The sequence below is a fragment of the Cebus imitator genome, unplaced genomic scaffold, assembly GCF_001604975.1.
Source record: "Cebus imitator isolate Cc_AM_T3 unplaced genomic scaffold, Cebus_imitator-1.0 Scaffold324, whole genome shotgun sequence".
NCBI lineage: Eukaryota > Metazoa > Chordata > Mammalia > Primates > Cebidae > Cebus > Cebus imitator.
Genome location: NW_016107639.1, coordinates 2,516,219 through 2,537,708, shown reverse-complemented (window position 1 = coordinate 2,537,708; position 21,490 = coordinate 2,516,219). Strand labels below are relative to the sequence as shown.

Sequence of the window (21,490 nt, the reverse complement as noted above, 5' to 3'; positions counted from 1 at the left end):
AAAAATTCAAATTTACTAAGAAAAGACTGCACTTCTGTGCCTGGCCTAGGTTACTAGCAAGTTAATAGATAACTACATCCAAAAGCCCACCTTGGCCAGGCATGGTGGCTCATGCTTGTAGTCCCAGCACTTTGGGAGGACAAGGCAGGCAGATCACTTAAGGTCAGGAGTCCGAGACCAGTCTGGTCAAATTAGTGAAAGCCTGTCTCTACTAAAAATAAAAATAAATAAATAAATAAAAAATTAGGCAGATGTGATGGCATGTGCTTGTAGTCCCAGCTACTTGGGAGGCTGTGCCAGGAGAATTGCTTGAACATGGGAGGTGGAGATTGCAATGAGCCAAGATTGCACCACTGCACTCCAGCTTGGGCAACAGAGTGAAACTCTATCTCAAAGAAAGAAAGAAAAAGAAAAAAAGACCACCTTTCCCTCACCAGTACCCTGACTATGAGCTGTATCATAGCCTCTTAAAAGGACTCAGGGTTCCTAGGCATAATGGCTAATTCCAGGTATATGGCAAGAAATGTACATAAGCCTATGAATCCCATCTTTATTTTTAAAGAATAAGATTATTGTTGGGAAATTCACAGGTGTGCAAATCCTCATTCTTCAGTGCTTCTAGCTATATGAACCCTCCTTCATTATTTAGATTATAATTACTATATTTTGTAGTTGACCCTAACTATTATTCCTACAATAGAATAGTAAAAAATAGGGTGGGGGGAGATTTCATCTTTTACAATGATTAAAAATTATTTCAAATACAGAATACCAAAACCAATAAGCAACAGTGTATCAGCTTCTGGCCAGGCGTGGTGGTTCATACCTATAATCCCAGCACTTTGGGAGGCCAAGGTGGGTGTATCATATGAGGTCAGGAGTTTGATACCAGCTTGGGTAACATGGGGAAACCATGTCTCTACAAAAAAAAATACAAATATTAGCAAGGCATGGTGGCACATGCCTGTAGTCCCAACTGCTTAGGAGGCAGAGGCAGGAGGAGGATTGTTTGAACCTGGGATGTGCAGGCTGCAGTGAGCTGAGATTGCACCATTGCACTCCAGCCTAGATGACAGTGTAAGACCCTATCTCAAAAAATACAAAGTATATCAAAAGCTTCTAAATGCAGATCATTTTTATTCTCTTTAAAATGTATTCAATGATAATCATTATACTATAAAATAGAATATCTGTCCACCTATATCATATCAATCCCTCTCTCTATTAATCATATCTATCTATTCCCTCAACTCTCTCTAACTTCTCATCATAATTTTGACTCTTTCCCTTCCAGAAGAAGGAATAGAGCTCTGAGAAGTGCTTGTTGAATGAATAATACCTGGGAGCCACTTGTGATAAAAGTAGTATTCCATAGAGAACCCAAAACAGCTAAGAGCCTGAGAAGCATGACAGGAAACTGCTGTTGTAAGAGTTAATCTCCAAGCACTTCCAGAATAAGAATAGGACCTGCAAAACTCTGCTTATCCATTAAAGCAAGAATACTGGGAAAAATTGTCAAAACCAACTTTTAGAGAACTGCGGAAATTGATCAGTGGCTTTCAATAATCCAAGGAGTGTTTATTCTAGAAAAGCAGCTAAATCTCAGTAAGAGCAGCAAGATTTGTGGTGCTTTCACTTCCTACCCACTTCTCCTCAACTGTGAAATCCAGCAGCCCCACAGCCTGGGAGGGAGCAGAACCAATCTGGAAGTCCCCCAAAGCCCACACTCCATTGTCAGACCTGTCTGGCAGCTCCAGGAAAAGCCCTACTCACAGAGTCAGGCTCAGTCGGAAAAGCCCTGTCTCCAGGGCATTTGTTGAAAACAATCAGCATCAACTGTTTAACATTTAAAGATAATATGATCAAAGTTTTATTTTTATTTTTATTTTTTCATGGGCCAAATTTATTTTGTTATTAGGACTAACATAGGTTATCTACAAAGGGAACGATTAAATAATTACAAACAAATAATTATTGCATACTCCCTGCCAATTTTACACCTCCGACCAGAAACAAAGCATTTACTTTAATAAACTTACAATGAGTAACTTGCCTAAAACCACTGAAAGTAGACATATTTTCATAGCAGCTGTTTATGTGATATGACTGGCAAAACCTCCCCACCTCGCATTCCCAAACACAGGTTATTAGTCATTCCTTTGAGTCAATACATTGAAAGCCTCTGTTAAAATATTATCTACTAATAGACAAATGAAATTATTAACATTTACTTCAAACTAGTTGATTGAATTTCTTAGTCACTTAGTAAGGTCCTTTGTGAAAGGGACCCAGGAGCAGTGTTTTGTTTTTTTTTTTTTGAAAAGCCATCTGTATTTTTAGGTTTATTTTTAAGTGAAAATTTTACAACATGCTGGAAATTAGATCCTCTGCAGCTATTTATCTTTAGGAAAATTAGATGCTAACTTAAAAATACATTATCCCCTTTACACTTGTTCTTAAAATTCTTTTTATTATACTTTAAGTTTTGGGGTACATGTGCAGATCTTGCAGTACTGTTACATAGGTATACACATGCCATAGTGGTTTGCTGCCTCCATCCCCGCTTCATCTACATTAGGTATTTCTCCTAATGTTATCCCTCCCCAACCTCTCCACCTGCTGCTATTGCTTCCCTAGCCCCCCACCCTCCAACAGACCCCAGTGTGTGATGTTTGCCTCACTGTGTCCATGTGTTCTCATTGTTCAACACCCACTTATGAGTGAGAGCATGTGGTTTTTGGTTTTCTGTTCTTGTGTCAGTTTGCTGAGAATGATGGTTTCCAGATTCATCCATGTCCCTGCAAAGGACATGAAGTCATCCTTTTTTATGGCTGCATAGTATTCCATGGTGTATATGTGCCACATTTTCTTTATCCAGTCTGTCCTTGATGGGCAACTGTAAACAGTGCTGCAATGAACATACGTGTCCATGTGTCTTTATAATAGAACGATTTATAATCCTTTAGGAATATACTCAGTAATGGGATTGCTGGGTCAAATGATATTTCTAGTTCTAGATCCTTGAGGAATCACCACACTGTCTTCCACATGGTTGCACTCATCTGCACTCCCACCAACAGTGTAAAATTGTTCCTATTTCTCCACATCATCTCCAGCATGCAAGTTTAAAACCCAGTAGGGCAGTCATTAAATCTTAAAGCTCCAAAATAATCTCCTTTGATTCCTTGCCGCACATCCAGGGCACACTGGTTTGAGGGTGGGCTCCCAAGGCCTTGGGAAGCTCTGCCCCTGTGGCTTTGCAGGGTTCAACCCCTTCAGTTGGTCTCAAGGGCTGGTGTTCAGTGTCTGTGGCATTTTCAGGCATATGGTGTAACTGTCAGTGGATCTACCATTCTGGGATCTGGAGGATGTGGTCCTCTTCTCACAGTTCCACTGCGCAGTGTCCCGGTGGGGACTTTGTCAGGGCAGGGAGGGGGAGGCTCTAACCCCACATTTCCTCTTTGCACTGCCCTAATAGAGGTTCTCCATGAGGGCTCTGTACCTGCAGCAGACTTCTGCCTGGGCATCCAGGTGTTTGCATACATTCTCTGAAATGTAGACAGAGGCTTCCAAGCCTCAAGTCTTGCATTTTGTACACCCACGGGCTTAACACCATGTGGAAGCTGACAAGGTTTATGGCCTGCGCCCTCTGAAGCAGTGCCTCTCTGTACCTGGGCCACTTTGAGCCACATGTCAAGATGCAGGGAGCAATGTCCCAAGGCTATGCAGCACAGTGGGTCCCTGGGTCAGCCCAACAAATACATTTAGCCCTCGTAGGCCTCCAGGCCTATGTTGGGAGGGGCTGCCATGGCAGTCTCTGAAATGCCTTGGAGGCCTTCTCCCTATGGTCTTGGCTGTCAGCATTTGCCTTCCTTTTAGTTATGGAAATTTCTGCAGCCTTCTTGAATTCCCTCCGTGAAAACGGGCTTTTCTTTTCTACCATGTGGCCAGGCTGCAAATTTTCAGAACTTTTATGCTCTGCTTCTCTTTTAAACCTAAGTTCCAGTTTTAGGTTATTTCTTTGCATAGGTTGTTAGAAACAGCCAGGCCACATCTTGAACGCTTTCCTATTTAGAAATTTCTTCCACCAGATACCCCAAATCATCACTCTCAACTTCAGAATTCCACAGATCCCTTAGAGCAGGGCTACAAAATGCGGCCAGGATCTTTGTTAAAACATAGCAAAAGTGACTATATTAGTATTAGGGTTGTCTTAGAAGGACAGAACTAATAGGGGCTGTGTGTGAGAGTGTGTGTGTGTGTGTGTGTGTGTGTGTGTGTGTGCGCGTGCGTATGAGTTAATTAAGTATTAACTTATATGATCACAAGGTCCAATAATAGGCTGTCTGCAAGCTGAGGAGGAAGGATAACCAGTCCAAGTCACAAAACTTGGTGTGTGATGTTCTAGGTCAGGAAGCATCCAGCACAGGAGAAAGATGTAGGCTGGGAGGCTAGGCCTGTCTCTCTTTCAAGTTTTTCTGCCTGCTTTATATTCGCTGGAGGCTGATTAGATTGTGTCCGCCAGATTAAGGGTGGATCTGCCTTCCCCAGCCTACTGACTGAAATGTTAATCTCTTTAGGCAGTGCCCACACAGACATACCCAGGATTAATACTTTGTATCCCTCAATCCAATCAAGTTGACACTCAGTATTAACCATCACAGTGACCTTTACTCTAGGTCCCAGTAAGTTCCTCATTTTCACCTGATACCTCCTCAGCCTGGACTTCATTATTCATATCACCATCAGCATTTTGGTCACAATCATTCAGCAATCTCTAGGGAGCTCCAGATTTTCCCCTCATCTTGCTGTCTTCTCAGCCCTCCACACTCTTCCAACCTCTGCCTGTTACCCAATTCCAGAGTTGCTTCCACCTGACTCCTTGCTACCAATTTTCTGTATTACTCCTTTCTCACATTGCTATAAAGACATGCCTGAGACTGGGTAATATATATAGAAAAGAGACTTAGTTGGCTCATGGTTCCACAGGCTGCACAGGAAGCGTAGTGGCAGTCTGCTCCTGGGAAGTCCTCAGGGAGCTTTTAGTCATGGCAGAAGGCAAAATGGGAGTAGGCATCTTCCATGGCAGGAGCAGGACTAAAAGACGGGGAAGGTGGTAGACACATAAAACTAGATCTCGTGATCACTCACTCACTATCACCAGAACAGCACCAGGAGATGGTGCTTAACCATTCATAGGAACTCCACCCTCATGATCCAGTCACCTCCCACCAGGCCCCTGCTCCAACACTAGGGATTGCAATTCAACATGAGCTCCGGAAGAGGACACAGATGCAAACCATGTCAGTATATATGAGCTGTATGAGACGGGAAAGACAAGGACTGATGTTAGTGAAATATTTGTTTCATTTTGGTTTTGATTTTATTTTGATTTTATTGGATTTATGATTTTATTGGAAACTGGATCTGAAAGATACCACATAAAACTTATGCTGTAGGCTTTATGTGTGTGTCTTAAAAGTTTTGGAGCCCCTATGTGGGAAAGAGTATGCATTGCCCACATGCCATGCCAGCAGCATCCTTGGGTGAACACTGAGCAGAAATGTAATGCCTCCCTTTGAATAATGGGGGGAGGGATTTCAGTGGTTTGCTCTGCTCTGCTCTGCACTTCTGACAATAGCAGGAGATAGAGGAGAACCCTTCCCTCTGCCTTTTCTAGGGTACAGCTGTGTTCAGAGCATGTAACTGTCTAGATATCAGGTTCCGGGGTCACACTGTTTCCCTTACTGAGTATGTAGACAGCAGGTTACAGGGGTTTTGATTAGTCATTTAAAGTGGCTTTTCCCAAACCAGTGGGTTTTTTTTTTTTTCTTTTTTTTTGAGACCGAGTCTCACTGTCGTCCAGGCTGGAAGTACAGTGGTGCCATCTTAGCTCACTGCAACCTCCACCTCCCAGGTTCAAGCGATCCTCCTGCCTCATACTCCTGAGATGCTGGGATTACAGGTGTGCACCACCACGCCTGGCTCATTTTTTTATATTTTTAGTAGAGATGGGGTTTCAGCATGTTGGCCAGGTTGGTCACGAACTCCTGACCTCAAGTAATCTGCCTGCCTCAGCCTCCCAAAGTGCTGGAATTATAGGTGTGAGCCACCTCGCCTGCCCTAAGCCAGTATTTTTAATTGTCCCATTGTTGTGAGCCCTGGAGATTTTTTTTTAATTGCTGAGGGCAGTGCATGATGGGTAAGAGGTTTGTTTTGCTTTTGGTAACCTGGGGGAAGTGCATTTTGAAAGGGAGGTAGGAAAAGAGATTTGTTCTCAGGCAATTCAGTTTCACAAAGAATCTGTAGAGGTTAGGGTCTAGCGGCTGATTCTGTAAAACCAGTGGTTCTCTTTGTGTGGTCCCCAGACCAGTAGCATCAGCTTTTTCTGGGACCTTGTTAAAAATGCAGATTCTTGGGCTGTACCTGAGCACAGCAAACCCAGAACTCTAGGGGGCTCCAGGTGATCCTGACACAAACATGTATGATTTTAGATGCTTTTACCTGACTCATTGATACAATGTCTAGATATGACTAGTTTTCCATAAACATTAGACACTTAATTTTTATATATTTTGGAACCAATATAATTTGTTTTCAACTGTACTAAAGAACACAGAATGTGTGTCACCTGATGAATACAGGTCCCTAATTGCCAAGTGAGGAATGACAGGAGGTAGAACCCTTGGGCATGACCCTAACCTCGTGTTCCCCTGGGGTCCTCTCTTGGAGGGCATCCTGGAGCTCTGCCGGCAGCTCACAGCCAGGGCCAGAGTCTGCTGGGAAACAGGTTAGTCCCTAGACATTTCCTGAACCTGGACCACCTAATGACAGCTCTGGAGGGGAGAGTACGTGCTGCCTTTAGGAAAGAGACCAGACCATCATCCTGTCTCCCTTGGACTTGTATGATTTTTACTAGGTTTCTTTATTCTTGCAATTTTACCTCTACTTCTGATCCTTTTGAAATGTAACCATTTGGTCTTACTAAAATGCAAATCAAATAAAGACACTTCCTAGCTTAAAATTAAGACCTGTAAGGTGGTCTTTTGCCTTTGGGAAAGTGTCCCGAGGTTTCATCTGGCCTTGCATCCTCTCCTGCCTCTGAGTTAAGCCCTGAGCAGAGCTGTGCAGATGCGCTCTCAGCAACCTCAGATGAGGCAAGGGACCTTGCTAAGGAAGGGTTCTTTTTTCATGCTACCCAAAAAATTTACATTAATTTTGATGTTGCTTTTTCCTACAACATGAGCTACACAGCCTGTCCTATCCTGTCCTCAGGATATTCATCTGTGTGGATGACTGGGCTGTCCCTCAGTTAGTGTAGGTGAGAGGGCCTTCCCCTCGTTTGGTGTGTATGAGAAGGCTGTCCGTTTGGTAGGTGTGGGTAAGAGGGCCTTCCCCTCAGTCAGTGTGAATGAGAAGGCTGTCCTGGGTTGGGTCAGTATGGATGAGAGAGCTGCTGCCTTTGTCACTACTGCTTTTAATTTTTTAGGGTCCCTCTTCCTGTGTTATAATTTCTTATTTAGTCACTGTGAGACTGTGACTAATAAGCCCTGTGAGAACAGAGCTGTTTGCCACTATCTCCCCTGGGCCTCATGGAGAATTAATAAATGCTTGTCCTCTTATATTTTTGTTCTTTTAATACATTTTAAATTCATCAGTCTCTACAGCAAACAGTATGAAATGTCTCAGAGAACTGAAAATAGAGTTACCAGTGGATCCAGCAGTCTTCCTATTGTGTTTCTACCCAAAGGAAGAGAAATGGTATTAAAAGGATACCTGCACTTGTGTCTTCATTCCAGCACTATTCATAATAAGAAAGATGAAATCAACTTAAGCATCTATCAGTGGATGATTAAAGAAAATATGGACTGTAAATACTTGTTTGTTAAGTACACTAACCACACCTTATTTCTGGCTTTTTCTCTGGTGTTTATTAATGCCCATCCACCCCAACCCTGTCTCTTGCATTGTAGTTTGGGGCGGAATTCCGAAGGTTCTCTCTGGACCGTCATAAGCCTGGGAAATTTGAAGATTTCTACAAGCTGGTTGTGCACACCCACCATATCTCCAACAGTGACGTAACTATTGGCTATGCAGATGTGCACGGAGACCTGCTGCCCATCAACAACGATGACAACTTCTGCAAGGCGGTTTCTAGTGCAAATCCCCTGCTCAGGGTCTTCATCCAGAAACGAGGTACTGAAGTGGTTGAATGGCTGACTGGTCTTGTTGAGCAATCATTTTTAAAATATAGTTTTAAAATATTTCTTATTTAGTCCCTGTAAGCTCTGTGAGAACTGAGCTCACTGAATTTTAAAATATTTTTTTGTCATTACAGAACCATGTGATTCTATTTTTTACCTGTAGTAGGAGATTAAAGAAATAAAAATTTGTTTGATCAATATTAATTTATTAGACTTAAAATACTTAAACTGCATTTTCTACCTTAAATGGTGTTGGCTTCTGACTTTTAAATCCTGAAGAAATAATAATACTGATACTTCCAGTTGTTAAACTAGAAGCGAGATAACTCAGTGATAAGGAGGCTTGAGTCAGTAGCCTCAGAATGAAACTTGGGATTACTGGTGCATGCTTTCCATCATCTCTTTAGGAGTAGGGAAAGTGTTAGTTTAGATAATAACTTTGGCTGACTTTTAGCTCTGAGCCCCAGTTTTGCTATAAATAATAATATCATTTTATGTTAAAATAAATTACTAACATAGGGTAATGCCTGAAAGGGAAGGGGTACCCTGCTGCTGACTTACTGTGGGACCTCATACTGCTCACGTCTCTGAACTACATTTAGGTTTTTTTTTCATCTCCAAACTTCGGAGAACCTTGTTTCAAAACAATATGCTGAAGGAAAGAAACACCTGCAGGTGATGCTTGATACTGGGAAAATGGCATTTTTATAACTGACTGTCTCCCCTTCTTTGGGCGGCCCTGCAGTGGACATAGTGAACACTGACCGCCTGCCTCATGGAGCCAGGCAGCAAGTGGTGATACTTACAAAGTGACATTGCAGTGTGCCCTACCTGCCCTTGTGGATCTGCTGCCAGAATCTCTGGGACAGCTAGGAGAGGTTTCCCAGAGGAAAGCCTGAGCTGAGACTAGAGGAAGCAGCAGCAGGGTGCCGGGCACGAGGCGGGCTGGGCAAGTTCTCAGACGAGGACCCCCGCCTCCTTCACCCCAAGTGTCCTGTTTTGCAGAACGGGGGTACTCATATTAGCCCCCATCCAGTTACTACCAGGGTGACGCTGAGTAGCGTGCCACCAGCTCCTCAGCCCTGCTCTGTAAATATTAGCTAGGCTGTTATTCCCATTTGTGGTGATGAAGGGAACGGCAGGAGACTCGTTGACCTCACTTGAGACAGATTCTCTGGCACAAGATCAGAACAGTCTGCATCTGCAGTTCTTGCTGGGCCTGGGTATCCTGCTGATGGCGCTGAGAAGTCAACACAGCTGTCACTTCCTCACAGTGGCCTGGGGGATGGACTGAGCTTCAGCTTCCTCATCAGTCCCTCAAGGTTGCTGGGGGACAAGCACCCTCACTTTCTCTTCATGGCTCTACATAGCCTCGAGCATGCCACACCTCAGTCCTCTGCATGCTGCCCTCTGCAGTGGCCACCTGCTGCTTGGCTGGTCCTGGAATGGAGGACTGTGCCCCCCGCCCCCTGATGTGGAACTCTCCACCCCTTCACAGTGCCTGGGCGTCTGTATCTGTTCACAGGCTGCCTTCTCAGGAAGGCCTGGTCTCAGCTGCCTGATCTGAGGCGCTCGTGTTCCCCTCCCCCCATCCTCTGTCCTCTTACTTGGCTTCCTCTGTGCTGTGTTCATTGTTCCCAGGGCTGGTTTGCCGTCCATCTCCACCAGACCAGGAGCGGGGTGTGTTCCTGGCTGTGCCCCTGCCATCCCAGGTCATGGCATTTGCTCACATGTGTAGGCTGGGCAATGGTGTGAAGAAAATGTGGTATAAACTGCAGATATGCACACAGGCTTTGTTGCTCATTGCTCTTTTTGTCCCACTGACTGTGGAGCTGGGGTGAAGACTGGCAGAGGCACTCTGCCCTTTGGAGGCTGGCCCCAGGAGTCTTGGCATCCTCTATGGGGGATGCACCAAAGTTGGGGTGGGACCGGAAAGCGGGCTTGTGTGTTGCCAGTGGGAATGCATTAACCTCCAGCAGCAGCTCAGACAGCTCTGCCTCTTCCAGCTTGCTGGCTGGAGCCCTGTGTTCTGTCTTCATCGTTTATTTTTCCTTCTTCCTCTGCCCTCAGAGTAGTAGCCCAGTTTAACTAGCTGGCTTAGGGTTTCTGAGTCTCTCGTGGTTTTAGCATGAGTGTGTCGCCAGCAGCCACTGCCTCTTTCTCTGTCATGTTACAGTGTGGAGCTAGGGAGACCTGAACTGAGACCCCCACCTTCTCCCTGGCTCTGTGACACAAACACATGCCTTGCCCCGTAGAGCTCTAATGTCCTCATCTGTACTACGAGTGGCAGCACCTGCCCTCTGGGGTTGTTGTCAGGGCTTAATAGAGAAACCTGCTGATGACAAGCCCTTAGCTGGTCCTGCGTATACATCACTGGCCCCTCAGTCCTGTCTGGGAAAATCTGAGCTGCCTCTCACTATCCTCAGTGGATTTGACTGTAAGCATAACAGCATTCCAGGTGGCAGTCAGGCGCCCTCCCTGCATAGTAATCTGTGCAGGTGTTTAGTAATCTGAGGCCCCCTGAGAGGTAACACTCAATCCCACAGCCTTTTTACTGCAGCAGGCATGTTGAGGGGTCAGTCACCGTCGTGCTATTTCATGATTCTGCTGCAACCATACCCACTCTGTCATTTGCTTAATAACTTTCTGTACATAGACATATTTTATCTAAATATATTTTAAGAGGGAATTTACTGTCACAAAGGAAAAAAGTCAGTATTCTTCTAATACATGTTGAAATAAACCCACAACTATGTTTTGAAAAAGTAATCTGTTGCTAAGCAGGGCATGATGGCTCATGCCTGTAATCCCAGGACTTTGGGAGGCCGAGGCAGGTGGATCATTTGATGTCAGGAACTCGAGACAAGCCTGGCCAGCATAGTGAAACCCCATCTCTACTAAAAAATATAAAAATTAACCAGATGTAGTGGCATGCGCCTGTAGTTCCAGCTACTTGTGAGGTTGAGGCAGGAGAATCGCTTGAACCTGGGAGGCAGAGGTTGCAGTGAGCCGAAATTGCACCACTGCCCTCCAGCTTGGTGACAGAGCAAGACTCCATCTCAAAAAAATAACATTAATCTGTTGCTTAAAATAATCTCTTCCTCCAGCCATACAAAGACATAGTGATAAACTACAGGACAGCATTCCTTTATGAATGTAGATGTAAAAACCCTTCACCGAAATACTAGCACATAGAAAAATACACAATACTAGCCACAGAAAAAGTACACAAATGTGTATGGCAACATTATTCACAATATCCACAAGGCGGGAACAACCTACGCATCCATCAGCTGATGAACAAAGTGTGTGCATGCTTACGTGTGCACGTGTGTGTATTAGTCATTCAGTGGAATATTATTGAGCCATAAAATGATGCACTGACACATGCTGCAGATGGATGAACCTCAGAAACTTTATGCTTAGTGAGAGAAGTAGATTCTCATTATTCAAGGATTGTGTATTGATGAAAATGTTCTGACCAGAGGCTCACAGGAACCTAACCCTGTATTTCCCCCGTCAGCAATGGTTCCATGCTCAGTAACTCATTGACTGTGTCAGTTTTAGAGAACAAACTACCACCCATTGCAAGAATCCTCTGTCATGTGCAAAGTACAGAATAGGCAAATCCGTAGATTTATAGTTGCCAGGGGCTGAGAGGTAGGGAGAATTGGGAGGGGTGGGGTTTCTTTTTGGGGTAATAGAAATGTTCTGGGGCTTAGAGATTTGTGTAAAGATGCCAACAATTGCTGAATTATACACTTCAAATGGGGGAAGTTTATATGAATTATATCTCTAAAAAGCTGTCAAAAATAGAAAGGACTGTCTGCCTTACCAGGATGGACAGGCTGCTGAGAGACCCCTGGATCTGAGCCATAGCCCTGGATGAGGTTTTCTCAGTTTGTCCTCCAGCCGTTATTTCCAAAATTCTTCCGTCCTCCATGTGTGAATACTTTGACGTTGTAATAAACATGTTTGTTCAAAACTTTAAAAATCACCTCTTCCCCTGTAATAGGAAACTTCCTGTGCTTCTCTGAGAGGGCTCCAGGCATGATGAGTGCCCCAGGTGGGGGCAGGAGCGTGGCATTCTCGGCTACCTCCCTGTCCTCACTGGGAATGCACACAGCACAGCCCAGTGGGATTAGCTGGGCCTGTCACTTTGTTACCAATAGAAATCACAGATATTTTCATATTCTATGGTAGTTGCATGCTGATATCCTAAATATCATTTACAGTAATCATTATTTAAAAACAATGGTACATACTGTTATTTAATGCATGAATAAGAATGCACATAAAGTAATGTGCCACACATTTACTTTACTATTGTGATTTTGTCTTCAAAATAATTTCCTTTATAATCCCCTGTGTGTTATTTTATGCATTTAAGAATGTCATTTTGAGAAAGGGGTTGCCCGGCATCATCAGATTGCTAAAGGGCTCTTGGCTTATACTAGGTTGAGAGCCCCACTTGTAGAGCGGCTGCATTTGGGACTCAGACGTCAGGCCAAGCACGACTTGGCTTTCATCCTCCTGGGATGAACAGAACGTTCTTCAATGACTACGTGGCATTTGGGGGCAAAAGGACCTAGTCTTTGGCCTTCACTGCCTTTCTTCTATATTTACTAGGCTTCTGCTGCATCTGCCCAGGGACTGTGAAAAGCCGTGGGTTTTTCCCTGGTACAAATGACAGCTGTCATTGCCCTTTTCTGTGTCACTGTGCCCATTTAAGTAAGCAGAACAGCAGTTACCAGAATGGATTGGCTGCGATGAGAGGGTCTGCGCTTGAGTCTGCATATTTAGGTTGCAAACACAGAGTGTGTTAAGGACCCACTTCTCTGTTCCCCTGCCTCCCCAAGGGTGCAGGAATGTTTTGGGAAGCTGGCCCTTGCCAGAGAATGCAGAACCAAGTTGATGCTTGGAGCATCTCTTTCTATGTTTAGCAGGATAAACAGGAAGTGCAAACAGTAACTTCACTGCTTATCCATCAAATAAACTCTGCAAATGCCAGCATTCCCTGTGGTCTGGTTACTTACTTCCAGGCTCAGCCCAGGACTTGGTAGGGTGTGTGGTAAAGGCTACTAGCTCCTCCTGAAATGTGAAGTTTTAATTACACTGAAAGATGTTTAGCACAGCGTACTCTGAGCTCCTTACTTTTAAAGATAACGTAAATGTTGCACATTTGCATATACCTGGTAACTGTTCTTGGCATTCTGGGCATTCTTTTGGGTTACTAGAATGAAGAGAACACAGTTGTAAACTTTGATTTATCAGAAGTTGCCTGATGGAGTGTATTATGCTGTGATTTCACTGAAGTGAGTTACTAGAAAAGTAACTAAGGGGTGTTCTTCAAAGTAAAACATAGAATGATTGAGAATCTCTTGTGGACACCAGCAGGATTTTCAAGTATCAAGGATATAAATCCTGCTTATAATTGTTTTTCTTGGATTCCTAGGTAAGTAGCTAGAGGTATGTTTGGTTTTTAAATTGAGGGTTCACTGCTTATCAGGAAGCCCTCAGTTAAGCCATCAGAATTCAATTTCTGCATTTCATGCGTGTTATAGTCTCTTTCCTCAGACACCACCTAAGGGTTTGAGGTTGTGTGTCTTGGGGTCAGGGGAGAGATATATTTTTGCTGAGTTAGCCTCACCGTGTCCCTGTGCTTATGGGAACAGACATAAAACGTGGGATTTGCCATCTGGTGAAGGAGGTTTTCCATGAGACACGTTTTCTGCTTTAATTGCCACAGATTCCTGGAAGTTTTTGTGTTTGGAGGATTTTCTTTCTTTTTCAATAAAAGAAAAAAGTCTCCCACTCCACCGTGGGAACGTGGAGAAAATGAAATTCCTGTAGCCGTGTTCACGCTAGAGTAGGAGTGTGTTAAGGGAGGAGAAAATGTGCTGATGTAGCTCGTCAAAAAGAAACAGAGCCAGAGGCACCCCCTCCAGAAGAATCCAGGGTTGTCCTCCAGGGCGCCCACATGAAGCCAATGTCCTCTGCAGGCGCTGTTGGGAGCAGCTGACCTGCCCTTTGCCTTGATTCTCTTCGAGTTGAACCCATGGGAACACTGAGGGAAGCAGATGACTGACTTGTATCTTCAGTAATCCAAGCAAAACACCTTGTATGTAAATGGTGAGAGTGTATATTGACGGAATTGGAACCTGTTACTTTTTTACTTTTCTTAACGGTTAAACCCGTATTTATAATTTGGACTACTTTTAAAGACCTAACATGTTATAAGCATATCCTGTCATTAAATTCTTCATAAAACTTTGTTGTTTTTAAAAAAGCTTTTCTGTTTAAAGCATATTTGTAAAACAAAATTCAGATGACATGGAAATAATCATACCACCCTGAGGCAATGACTGTTAGCATTTTGGTAAAATCATTCTAGGCCTCTCACTATAGATGCAGTTAGTTGGACGTAGTTTTACATAAACAGGGTCATAATATACAAGGTGTAGCAATTTTTTTTTCCTGTGTAATGTGATTTTCTTGGAGGCATAGCAATTATTTTTAATCTAGCACCGTATTTTTTTGTCTTTTTGTAGATGTAAGTAGACATACATCACCCTTTTATGATGTATGTATCAGTTACATGACTAACAAAATACAACCAAGTCCTTATTAATTGTTAAATTGGTACAATTTTATTATAAACTATGTTGTGTATTTTAATATACTCGTCAGATTCTCTCTTTAGGGAAAACTAGTAGAAATGTTCTTCCTGGGTTAAAAGATATGAGTATTTTGAACTAAAATATATATTGCCAGGGGACCACTCTTTTGTAGGGCTCTAGAGTAACATTTGAATTGGTTCTTTTTTACTTAAAAAAAAATTTCATTTTTTTTCTAAGAGATGGACTCTCACTCGGTCACCCAGGCTGGAGCACAGCGGTGCCATCTCGGGTCACTGACATGGCCACCTTCCACGTTCAAGCGATTCTCCTCCCTGAGCCTCCCAGGTAGCTGGGATTACAGGCACTCACTACCACGCCCTGCGAATTTTATATTTTGAGTAGAGATGGGGTTTCACCATTTCAGCCAGGCTGGAACTCCTGACCTCAGGTGATCCACCCACCTTGGCCTCCCAAAGTGCTGAGATTATAGGTGTGAGCCACTGCACCCAGCCAGAAAAAAAAAAAAAAAAAATACATCTTTGAAGACTCTTATTGTATGGCATAGGAACTCATGATCTTTAAATTTTTCCTCTCGAATGCTGCATTGAAGGCCGGCAAGGGTCTGGCCTGGGGTGCCGGGGAAGGCTGCTTTCCTGCCAGAACAGCACTGAGTAGGGCCAGGTGGATGGCCACCTGCCCTGAGAATGGGGATTCCCACCTGCTCCAAGCACCTGGCATTTTGTATTCATGGACGCTCAGCTCAGCCTCGTGGGTGAGGAGCTATAGGTCTGCAGAGTTCAAGTTTAGCAAAGAGGGTGCTGCCTGTGAGCAAATTGTACCTCTCCCTTGAACAGAGTGTTGTGTGATAAAAATGGCCATGTCATTGTTTCTGTCATGTCAGAGTGTCTTGTTCGATGATTAACACATTTGTGTGGCTACAGTTTGATGGAAATGAGGCCAAGCATGGAGGCACAGGTTGGAGATTTCTTTTCATATTAGGCCAATGATCATCTTGAGCCCAAGTGACTGGTGGTCCATGGTGGGACTCTGGCTGGCAGTGCTGGTTTCCTGCCTCCTCCTCTCCTGCTGTTTTATTCCCCAGCCACACAGTGATACCCAAGAGCAGTGCTGCTGTTCTCTAGCAGTGAGCCCAGGAGGGGCACCTCTAGTCAGGTCTCCACTGTAGCACAACGGCCCCTCGGAGGGGCTCACATGAGCCCCTGGTCTCCTCATGCTGACACCTCACACGTGGGTTTCTCTGTCCCCATGGGTATCATTTCCCCCCTCAGTTATTTCTGTCTCTCATCCAGTTAACATCCTTTACTTCCTAGAATTCACCTCTGTTACCACTTTTACTTCAGAAATCCTTAGAAATAATTCCCCATGTGGCATAGGGTCCTCCTGCACCAGTATTTTGGAACCAGGGTTATGAAATATGCAAAGGCCAGAGCTCACCCCTACCCCACAGAACTAAGATTATCAGGGGAGTGAAGGTCCAAGGCTCATGCACATTGAAGCTTATGAACATCTGCCTGAGAACAGTTAGCATGTTCTCAGAAACATTTAATGTTTTACTGTTAACCAAGGATTTTTAAAATTATCATGTGACTCTCACAATTAACCAAGTTGTACAAGTTTCCTCCTTTTACACATGATGACACTGATGCTTCAAGAAAGGTCAAACATTGTGAATCTAGTTCACATATCCATGAGTTAGGGCTCATTTGGCACCTTTATGTAGAGGATGCAGAGGTAGTGACAGGCATGCATCTCAAAATAATGAATTCACATTTCGCTTGCCAGTGCTCAGAACCAAGGATTGATTTACTGGCACTGTCACACTAAGGCCATGTTGTTTTTCTGTGGCCAGGATAATCCCTATTCAGTAGTGCATTAATGAAAAGTGGCTCATTTTAGAAATGATATACCTATATCATTTTTAAATGATACTAGTTTGGAGTCTAGAGACATAAAAATTTCCACTGTGAACTTTTTTCTTTTCCAGAAACGTAAGCAAGATTTGGATTTCCTCTTGCACAGCAGTTTCTTTTCCTGTTTTTGCCCCATATCTCTGTACTTTCCATCCTCTCCTGTTGGAAAATGATTCAGCCTGGAGGTCACCATGTGCAGCACATCCCACCTGTACCCAGGCTCCCAGAAACCCTGACTGTTTTTGTAACACTTGACACATACGCGCAGAGTTGGGAGAGGTGCCATTGGAGCTGGAGCCATTTACTCCTCAGTAGTGGTTTGTAGGGCTGGGGTGCTGGGCATTCCCACCTTCCTGCCAGCACTCCTCAGCGTCCCACTCAGAGCCACTTGCTTGGGGGGTGGGGGTGGCTGGGGTGGAGGAGAGTGTCAACACCAAGATGTTAACCAGTATCAAAGGTGAATGCCTTACTTTTTATACTGGTAAAACATTTGTACTATAGATTGTACTATTTTAACAATCCTTAGGTATATAGTTTGGGGCATTAAGTACGTTAGGAGCATTGTACAAACGTCGCCACCATCTGTCTCCAGAATGTTTTAACCTTCCCAAACTGAAACTCTGTACCTGTTGAAGCATTTTGTCTTTTTGTTGCATAAAAGTCAAACTCCAGAAAACAGCTCTGTACCTATAAGTATAAATTTCTATAAAATGTCTTTGGGCATGTTTATAACTGATGTATCTATAGTCTTGCTAGAAATTTCAGATCAAAGGGTGAGGAATCGTACGTTTTCAAAAAGCAAATCACATATGAAAGAATTTTCCCTTGCTGATGGAGTTGTCAAGTCTCTGGGGACCTCCTGGACTCTTCCCCAGGCCAGATGTGAGGCTGACCCTCCTCCCCTGGCTGCTCCTTCTAGTTACTGTACACTGACCACACCCCAGGCCAGAGGCTCCTAGGACCTGGGGTGAGAAGGATGTCGGGAGTCAGGAGCAAGACTTCTGTGGCACCGGCATTGGTGCTGAGGAGAGGCTGTGCCTCTTGGGTTTCGGGTGAGTCTCTGAGTTAAGTTTCCTTAGGAAAGAGCACAGCTCAGAGGCCTGAGTCACCGTCTGCTTGGGGCCTTGCTGAACTGGAAAGCGAGTTCTCTCTCGAGATGTCAGTCCTCTGTGCTGTGTTTACATGTTGGCAGCAGGGGCCAGGAGGACTTGGACATGTTGGTGCTTCATCCACCAGACGTTGCTGCAGAGCAGCTTCCCTGCAGACACCTCTACTCCACCCTCCACACAGGAGTGAGGGGAGGTCTGACAGCCTAGCTACCACGGCCAGCAAGCCAGGAGGGTCCCTGCCCACGGTGTGGGGACTGCAAGGAGGAGGTGATGAACAGTGGAGATTTGGGACTGGTTGACCCTCATCTCCAGGCTAGGTGTGCTTTTCTTTCACTTTTATCCTTCTTCCATCTGTCCTACCTTGTCTTTGGTGTTCTGGACCACTGTGAGGCTTACAAAGTACAGTGTACCATTCAGTGTGTTGTGACAGCCCCACTCAGGTCCCCAGGGCTACCTAGGCAGTTGTGGAGCTTTAGGCTCCCCCTGTAGCATCTGCTCTCCCCTGTCACCTGGGCTCCCACTGGGCAGTGGCTTCAGTTAGAGCTGGCATTCAGTTGAGGCCTCAACTAAGGGCTCCAAAACAGATCTGCTCCCAAGTGGCAGCTAAACAAGGCCCCCTTGATCTGGAGCTGAGGCCAGATGGCCCCTCTGCCTGCAGTATGCCCTACCTTGGGTTCAGACTCAGAGACCACCAAAGGAGAGTATTCATTGATGTTCTTGCTTCTCAGGAATGAACAAAGGGGCCACCATCATATCGTGTCTTGTAGAGAATGTGCAGTCTCCGCCTTTTGACCCCAACACCTCCAGGATTTTTAGTGGCTCCTTAATAATCAAATGAAAACTATTTCTGTGGTTAGCACTGACCTCTTGTACATTGAAAACATGAAAAAAGCACGTTTTTGATGTTCAGAATCATCACGATAGAGTTAGATACCTTTGACCAATTTCAGATTTGGCTTTGGAGGCTGGTTTGTTAGCACTAGGAAATAAATCCCTACCTTGGAACAAGTCTTTTCTAACCTAAACAGTTTTCCCAACAAATAATTCTTTCTGGCTACCCTTATTATCACATATATATGTCTAAGAACATTTAGTTAATAAACACTGAGTCTCCTGCTATGTTAAAATCATAGGAATGTGAAATTGAAGAAATTTTAAATGTCATCCAAACTAGCTTTCTTCTTTACAGGTGAGGAACCAAAAACCAGGCTGGACTGAGTCCAAGGCTTCCACTTATGTGTCTGACAAATAGATTTGAATTGTGGCCTAGGCCCTTGTAGACTTGGTTTTCTTATAGACCAAAACCTAAATGGTTAAAATATTTTTCAAGAAAATTTCTTGTGAGCAGATAAAAGAACCAGAAGGAATTCCTATGTCTGAGCTGCCTGCAACCTATCATCTGTGGCAGAAAATTTATGTCTCCATATCATTGCCCAGGGACATACATAGGGGCTCCTGGTGGTGAGCTGTGGTCAGCACTCAGAATGTAATGACCCTGTCACAATCTGAGTGGGATTTTCCTCAGAGTTGATAAAGCCCAAAGAACCATACAGAGAGGAGGAAAAAAAGAAAATAAGAATTCTACAAAGGCATCACTTTGTGCAGCTCTCCCAGGCCTGGGCTGTGGCCAGGGAGCTGCCCCACTATTTTCTTCTGCAGGTCCTAGGGAGGTAGCCAGTTTGAGGTTGACAGGTGCTCAGCTCTGGATCCTCTAGAGATACCTGGGATATGCTGACAAAGCCCTTGAATAAGCCTTCACTGACCTTCCTGCCCATTGCCAGGCATTTCTGAAATTAAAATTACTTCTGCTTTACCCTTCGTTACTGTTAAAATCCTCATCTACCCAGTGTTATGGAGCCAGTGAATTCTTACATGCTGATGCTGCTGTGGTGGTTTTGTAGTTAGATGAGAGGAGTATAATGGAGCCTCCAGAATGCCTGGCCCCTGGTGGGTTGTTCCCAGGGCTGTAGGTGGAGGGAGATGGAGAAACCCTGCACATTTCACGGAGAATTTGGGCAAATAGCTTCTGGGTCTGTTGTTGCAGGATGGGATTTAATGAGCTCTGTTTCCTGCTCATGGACTGTGATTTTGTTTTATTGCCTGGAGACCAAGAAAGAATTCCGAGGGCTGTAGGGCCTCACAGAGGAGTCAGAGGCATTCTTTCCGTAGGCCTCCTAAGCCCATCTTATACCAATAGCTGCCCACCTGCCCTCCACTCCTCAAGTCCATGGTCGTCAATACCTCCTCTCGGAGGTAGGGGTGGCTGCCCTTTTTATATAGGACAAAAATGAGTCCTAGAGAGGCTGTGTGACTTTTCAGAGCCACATGGCCATCAGATGACAGACCAGGATCTGTGTCTGGGCCTGCTTCCATGCCTCCTCCCCACAGCTGGACTTACAGGTGAACAAGCAGCTGTGTGTTCAGGTGGTCAGGGGTGGAAAAATGGGCCTGAGCACATCAGGGCCACAGGTCAGAGGCCTAAAGCGACGCCTCCTTAGACTACAGAGCACCTATTGGGAACAAACTCTGGACGAGAAGCAATGTACACAGTAGCCCTCTCAGCCCTGCCAGAGTTTGCCCGTCCGAGGAGGCTCTGCCTTCAGGACACTCCCCTGGCCTCCTGTGGGTTCATCTACATGAGCCTGGATTGTTGCTGGTACACTAGACAGCTTCTGAGAAATGGCAGGAAGGTGACTTGTTTCTTTTTTAAAATCCAGGCTCTTGAAGATATTAAGTGGAAAACACGGGGCAGAATGGTGTGTATGATACATGACCCGTATAATAAAAGGAGAGAGTAAGCATCTGTGTTCCCTTTTACTTGTAAGTTGCATGAATAGACTCTGGAATAATCTATGAACCTATTGAAAGTCTCATTCTTGGGATGAGGAGATGAGGATGGGGAGTGACTAATGGGTTTGGGGTTTCTTTTTGAGGTGATGAAATGTTCCAGAATTAGGCAGTGGTGGTGGTTGCACAGTCCTGAATATACCAAAAAGCACTGAATTGTACACTTTAAGATAGTGAGCTCTTTGGTAAATAAATCATATCCTACATGATATCTCAAGCCAGCTGTTTAAAAGTTTTTCTGATAGTATTTCATTTGGCTTTGAGCCTCTATCTGGGTGTTTAAAAACTGATGAGTTCTGCTTGGTGCTTGACCTTCTCTCTGGAAGGAGAGGGATGGTCTCATCTGGAGATGAAAGAAAAGCCCCAGCAACTGACAGGGGACTCTCAGGGGCGTGCTTGAAGCTGTTTGTGTCTAAAGGGTCTGTGAGCCAGGCAGGGAGATCAACACGAAGGACTGTGGGGCTAGAGTGACCCACCTGGCCTGGTGGGCTTCTGACGTGGTGTGTGTTAGTGGGTGAGACACGACCTCTGGAGTTAGCAGTCCTCTTGGTAGACTAGGAGGAAAAGGGGTGTTTTGCCCATTGGTATTTCAGGCTGGCCCCTTGAGGAGCCCCAGGAGCAACTGCCTAGTGTCCTCTGCTAGAAAGAGCTTACTTTGTGTTTGTGTAGGACTCAGCTTATCATCTAGAGATACGGTCCCACAGCTGGCGTAGGGCAGTGGCCCTTGGTTGAGTTAGGAAGGGACCAGTGGCCAATCCAAGGAGGACCACATTGACATG

General features: G+C 44.7%; 1 protein-coding gene across 1 annotated transcript in view; it reads left to right on the top strand.

The window, feature by feature from the left end:
• Positions 1–21,490, top strand: part of PARD6G (par-6 family cell polarity regulator gamma) — an 86,662-nt gene that overhangs the window by 33,478 nt on the left and 31,694 nt on the right. Inside the window, exon 2 of the mRNA XM_017504583.2 lies at positions 7,974–8,196. Coding sequence (XP_017360072.1) covers positions 7,974–8,196 — 223 coding nt within the window. The remainder of the gene's footprint in view (positions 1–7,973; positions 8,197–21,490) is intronic.